The 6,084-nt window shown below is 40.2% G+C and overlaps 2 protein-coding genes across 2 annotated transcripts; one reads left to right on the top strand and one right to left on the bottom strand.

The window, feature by feature from the left end:
• LOC141016774 (gamma-crystallin N-A-like) lies at positions 1–2,690 on the bottom strand. Its single transcript, XM_073491316.1, has 4 exons — positions 2,626–2,690; positions 2,199–2,447; positions 1,512–1,657; positions 1–274 (listed from the first exon to the last, which is right to left on the bottom strand). The coding sequence occupies exons 1-4, from the start codon at positions 2,644–2,646 to the stop codon at positions 139–141; spliced, it is 552 nt and encodes a 183-aa protein (XP_073347417.1). The 5' UTR covers positions 2,647–2,690; the 3' UTR covers positions 1–138.
• A 1,274-nt stretch (positions 2,691–3,964) lies between these two features.
• On the top strand, positions 3,965–6,084 carry ly97.3 (lymphocyte antigen 97, tandem duplicate 3). The gene is made up of 4 exons (XM_073491317.1): positions 3,965–4,075; positions 4,399–4,468; positions 5,344–5,466; positions 5,797–6,084. The coding sequence occupies exons 1-4, from the start codon at positions 4,022–4,024 to the stop codon at positions 5,913–5,915; spliced, it is 366 nt and encodes a 121-aa protein (XP_073347418.1). The 5' UTR covers positions 3,965–4,021; the 3' UTR covers positions 5,916–6,084.

Genomic DNA, 6,084 nt, shown 5'->3' with positions numbered 1-6,084 from the left:
TCAAACATTTTCTTCATCTTTTATTATTTTACAGCCCCACAGACTCAGCGGGAGATTATTACTTGACAGTGTGCAGTGTTTTTCCTCACTGGATGATCTCATCCCTGCTGTATTATTGCCTGCGACAGTCGACGTGGTTTAGAAGTAGTTCGCCACCCTGCGGACTGACTGGATGTTGGGGTTCTCCGCCTGCCACTCCATGTAGGTGCAGTAGTTTCCTCTCTCCACGATGTACATGCGGCCACGGTAGTTAGGCTCCTCGTACAGCACCCAGCTGTTTGGGAAAATAGATCAATAACTTAGAAATAGTGTAAAAAGTAGAGGTTTGGAGGGTTTAGAGGGTAAAGTTTATTACATATTTCTATGCCTGACTTGGCTCATATAACATCTAAAATATAAAAACAAATTTTCTTACTTACCTTTAGTGGTGTTTAGTTATGCAGTTAAAGGCTAAACCCACCAAATTCATGCATTACAAGGTGTTTACAGGTTTTGGGGAGTACTACTGCTTATGTGAAAAAAGTAGTATAAAGCCTTTGCAAAGTTGCGTGTTATCTGATAAATTCCCTCCAGTGCTGTCACTCAGTGGCTCATTTGCATTGAGGGTAATGTAGGCTGAAGGTTTTGAAAAGGAAGAGGAATGTGTGTAATAAAAAGGTGATAACTCTGCTGTATCAGTATTAATCATTTGTTTTTGAACTGTCCAACTCACACTTTAATGTGTAACATTGGTGGAGTTACCCTTTAAGTTCTTAGGTTCTGAGAACTCTTTATTTCTAATACATTTTTAGGGTATTTTATGTTCTCATAAGTGTTGACAGGAAATCAGGAGTTCAGAAATGACAGGAAATGAGGGGAGAGGATAACTCCTCCAGGGCTTCCTACCTCTGAGATTTCTTACACCACATGAGCGCAATACTCATGAATTTTCTTTGTGATGCTAAAGGTTTTGAAAAAGTACACGTTATAAATGTAACAGCAACAATTTCCCAGTTAATGTTTATAATTCACAGACCTTGCTGTCGAAAAACTGGTGATAGTGTCTTTAGTGACTTATCCACAGTAACAAGGACACTATTTTCATTTTTCACAGTTTTTTTTAACGTGAATTTGGAATTAAATAAAAAATAAAGTAAATTTCCTTATTTTGTGACAAGCAACATGGTCATGACATCATTCATGTCCATTTTATTGCGATGATGGCCAGAATTCTATAGATGGATGTCTCTGTCAAGTCCTTAACAAAAAACAAACACAAATTAAAAACCACTGGTGTGAAAAGACAAATTACACTTTTTTCTGTGGGGGGAAAATTCTTATAAGAGACATTTGTTGTGTCACCCACCTTTCCTGTCCATAAAGGCTAAAATTCCAAATAAAAAGTTATTAGAGTCATCCATCAATGATCCTACTAAACTAAACTAAATATTCTAGGAGACGTTAAAAGCTCTTAAGTGCTCTAAGCAGGTTAATTCAAACACTAAATGTCTCTTTGCTGCAGAGATACGTACGCTCCGTCTCCATAAACCCTGAGGGAGTTGACACAGTTCTTGGTCAGGCCTCGAGCCTGCAGGAACGGACAGTCGTCGCACAGCTCCACACACTGGCCGCTGAATTTGTCTGCCTCGAACAGCTCCATCCTGTAGTGCTCTCCATGCTGTGGAGGATAATGACATGTCCTCTCGCTGAATCATAGCAACAACAGCAATTCGCCTTCACCTCACACTGCAAAGGACCAAGGCCTCTTCCTTTATGTGGCGGGGACTGTGAGCAAACACTTACACACACGCACCTATAGAAATCTAAAGGTTAAATGCACATGTGAAGGACGGTATGTGTAGCTCACAGTCTATATGTTAAGTGCGCTAATGTGCTACTTTCTTTCTGTGCCAATGTGTGATGTGAAAACCTGCAAGTTGCCAATATGCCTCTGTGCTCTGGGATTCAAGTTATTTCAACAGTTCTGACTGGTTTATCTAAAAACAACACGTGTACAATGAGGACACACACACACACACAGAGAGAGACAGACACACACACATGCCAGTCTGCCTGCCAGTGTTTTTTAACAACCAAATATTTGTCTCTCCCTGGGGTCTCTCTCTCTCTCGCACACACACACACACACACACACACACACACACACACACACACACACACACACACACACACACACACACACACACACACACTCCTACCATCCTGACTGGCCTGCAGGAGCCCATGTGATCGTTATGGGCATTCCAGCGCTGGAATTCGGGGTACTCTCCGTGCTCCAGAATGTACTGTTGGCCCTTGAAGTCAGGATGGTCGAAGCAGATGAAGGCGCCGCTCTCCACACGGACAGAGTTGACCCTGTTCATGAAGCCGCGGTCCTGGAAGTTGTCACAGTCGCTGCAGATCTCCAGCTTCCTCCCAGTGAAACATTTTCCCTCATAGAACACGATCTGTATTTTTTTTTTGTGAACATGAAAAAAATTTGTACTCTGTGTTGTAGATATTCAGTCTATTCATCTAAAGTTGGACCAGTCATCTACATTATTTGTGATTTGTTTGTGACACACATGCGTAAATTTGGGAAGGTTCCAGTGTGGCTCCATCACCCTCGCTTGTTGTGGTACTCACCTTTCCTGAGTACTGAGACATTTTCCACTGTTTGCTGTTTCCAAACTAGTCACACAGTATAAGAGTGGAAAAATTTGGACGTTCAGATATATATGGCCGACAGAGAGCGCGATGGTATCGCGAGGCCGGGGCAACAAAGGCACAACAATGGGGGATTTAGACATTTTGCCACATGGACAGTTTCCCTTACATGTGCCAGTGCTGATATTGGAGTTTGTCTCTGGGTGGCGAAACAAAAGGGGGAGAGATTTTCTGCTTTGATTGGGCTTTGGGAGTGATGTGGCACTGAGTGGGGGGGCTGCAGAGTAATATTTGGGTTGTGTCCAGATGAGAGGGAAAACAAACAAGAGAGGGAAAGTTAAAGCAGAGGTTAAAGGATATGAATGACCCAGTGCAAACAAGATATTGGTCTCCTGACTGAGAAAATGTAGAAACAATGAGGTGTGGTCCCACTCCGTTTTCATCCTAGTTTAAGCAGAGTTTAGATGGCAGCAGCATGAGCAGGGCGGCCCAGATCTCACACTCCAAAGCAGTTTTTTCCCTCCAGCTTTTATTTTCAGATCCCTCTCTTGTTGATTCTCTGATCCCAAATCTGGGAGGAGACTCAGTCACACCATCAAAAACCACCAGTTGTAATGTTAGGCATGTGGAGCACGACACAAAACAGATTAAAAAAAAACTGTTTTTCATGAACTGTGTGACTTCAGCCCCCTCTCTCTTTCTCTAGCAGAGAAAAAAATACAAAATTTATCGCTAGATTTTTAGAGATAAGAAAGTAGAACAGGGTTTGGCCATACAAAGCCAGAAGTGGTTGGAAAAATGTGTACCTTGTGAAAAGATTTCACTCCATTCGGTGAACAAGTGGCCTCTTTGTTATACATGCGGGTTTTAGATTCCTCACATTTATTGAAAGTCATTTGAAGCTGTAGGTGTGTTTTTGAGGCATCCATTCATGTGTGATAGCTAAATGTTTTTACTTTTCTTTCTATATGAGATGCCAGGTATTTCACTCTCTTCCATTAGCTTCATATCAATAGCTCAAGTCAATTCAGACCTAATGCTTTTCACAACAAGCAAACATACCGTACCTTTAACTAATATCCTCTCATCCTCTTAAGGCACAAATCCAACTAATAGAAGCCTTTCATTCGAGTCTGTGACAAACGCAGACATTCATATTTGCAGAACTCTCATTAATTAAATACAGCAGTGGACAAAGGGCGGGCAGCTCTTGCATAATGCAGGAATCCGAGCATTGGGAAACTGTAACCCCTGAACACAGTGTACCCAGGGTGAGCAAGGTGCTAAGTATATAGACTTAACAGAGATACACCGCTTAATGGGACGTTACCATGGCAGGAGAAAGTATGAGCGGGTATAAAAAGAAGGGAAGTCGATGAGTATGTCTCGGACTTTGACAGAAGCAGAAGAAGACAGACACATCAGCGAGGTATGTAAACATGAAGGTTTTCTTACTTTGTGTATTTAAACTTCAGTTCTTAATGAAATATGTTTCATGAAAATATGAAATCCATATTTGCCAGACATCAAATGTCAATATCACTGTGTATTACTGTGGATTTAGCTTTTCTTTTCTTTTCTTTCTTTTTTTTTTTTTTTTTTTTTACAGTTTTGTCATTTAGACTGTATATTTCAAATCAGTTCTTCGCATCTCTAGAAACACACTGTTTAATGGCAGACATGCAATGAAATCTGGAGAACTGAAAGCATTGTACATACTGTATTATCAAATTTGTGCCTTATCATTCACAGGCTGCAGCACTGAACAGAACAATGAAGTTTTTGGTCTTGGCTTTAGCTGTCGCCCTGCTGTTTACAGCTGGTGGGTCTGTCACTGATTCTCCACTGAATAAACACAACCTCTGCTGCTGTGCAACAGGGGCGCCTGCTAACTCTGTATTGTACTCTCAGTAGACCTGTCAGGAACTCAAAGGCGGTCTTTTCATTTTGCAAAAGATTGTAGACGGTTATACTGAAGAAATTAAAGCAATTATGTAAAAAGGAATTAATGTGCCTCTTTTGTGGCTTCATGCTCAGCTTCAACTTCTATTTACTAAACTGAATCTTATTAATAACTTATTCATATTCATAATTCCAGGATAGATTTCTATAGAAAGAGACACTAAACACAATATGAGCTGATTTTTATCAGATAAGGCAACAGAAAAAGAAACATAATGACTGAAACAGGGCTGTCACGATATCAGATTTTCACTACACGATTATCACTGCCAAACTAAATCTCAATAACGATATTCTTGCAACATCTGAAAATAAAATGCAGCAAACAAATCTATCTTCAACTTTGTTTACTGTGTTTTGTCTGTTTTTTGGCAAATAAAACCCTTAAAACACGAGTGTAGAGAGGTGGAGACAGTCTGTAACCACAACTGTAAAAAAAAGTGTAAAAACTTTCAACTGCTCAATTACTCTTGAAAAGGCAACTCATAAAGAAATGATGCACATCAAAAAGGAAAGTAGAATAATAATTTAAAGTAGTTAAAACTTTTTAGCTCGTACAACTTGAATTTAATAGTCGACTTTACTTGGTAATTCTGAGGTTTCCTGACTTTTTTAAATGTAAAGCCAACTTTTAAGATTACAGTGTATGTGTATTATTAAAAGTTAATATCACAGTTATCATGAAAATTGCGATGTTGAGACATCCTTAGACTGAAATTTGTTTTTTCTTTTCAGGTAACGCCCTGGAATGCCACCGCTGTGTCTCCAAAAAGGCCGGAGGAACCTGTGAGCTCACCGTAGAGACCTGCAGTCCAGAGAAGGACGGCTGTGCTGCTGCCAGGTTCCTCAGAGCACCACGTGAGTTTCTCAACATACTCAAACTGATATAGCAGTTAAAACTGGAATACAAGTATTAACCTTGAAAAGTCAAAGAGAGATTGACTGACGAAAAACATTTGCATGTAAAACATGGCTTTAGAATTAGAGGGCGAAGGGCATTAAATTCCTGAACACCTCTTGTGGAAAAACGGTATCAGGCAAGGTGAAAGCGTGAAAGAGATCTGCATGTCAAGTACCTGAATCATGTAAATATGCCAAAACATATTGGCTCAACCACAGTGAGATGGTGAGGAGCATGTTTTTGTCAAAAGCCAACCTTTACCTTTTTTTTCCCCTTTACTTTCTTAGATGGCCAGTACCAGAAATGCATGGCTCTGGATTCCTGTGAAATGCTGAAGATGAACGCCTACATTGATATGAAGTGCTGCGGCGACAACATGTGCAACACTTTTGATAATTCAATATAAAAATTGAAGAAAATTACAGCACATTTAAGTATCTTTGAGCGATGCACTACATCCCAATGACTCCTGCAGACTGTGGTTGCTGCAGGCGGCTCCCAGGTGTGAACTCATGTATGAATTTGAATACTTTATCAAACGTTTCCCTTGACAAATAAAAAAACGTTGACTGAAA

Source organism: Pagrus major, chromosome 21 (genome assembly GCF_040436345.1).
Source record: "Pagrus major chromosome 21, Pma_NU_1.0".
Classification (NCBI taxonomy): Eukaryota; Metazoa; Chordata; class Actinopteri; order Spariformes; family Sparidae; genus Pagrus; species Pagrus major.
Note: the sequence above shows the minus strand (reverse complement) of the source record. Positions and strands in the feature narration are given on the sequence as shown.

Coding starts and splice junctions, on each gene's coding strand:
- ly97.3 (XM_073491317.1), top strand. CDS start 4,022: ATGAGTATGTCTCGGACTTTGACAGAAGCAGAAGAAGACAGACACATC. Junction 4,469..5,343: donor CGCCCTGCTGTTTACAGCTG/GTGGGTCTGTCA, acceptor TTTTCTTTTCAG/GTAACGCCCTGGAATGCCAC. Junction 5,467..5,796: donor CAGGTTCCTCAGAGCACCAC/GTGAGTTTCTCA, acceptor TTACTTTCTTAG/ATGGCCAGTACCAGAAATGC.
- LOC141016774 (XM_073491316.1), bottom strand. CDS start 2,646: ATGTCTCAGTACTCAGGAAAG. Junction 2,448..2,625: donor TGTCTCAGTACTCAGGAAAG/GTGAGTACCACA, acceptor AAAAAAATACAG/ATCGTGTTCTATGAGGGAAA. Junction 1,658..2,198: donor CCTGCAGGCCAGTCAGGATG/GTAGGAGTGTGT, acceptor TATCCTCCACAG/CATGGAGAGCACTACAGGAT.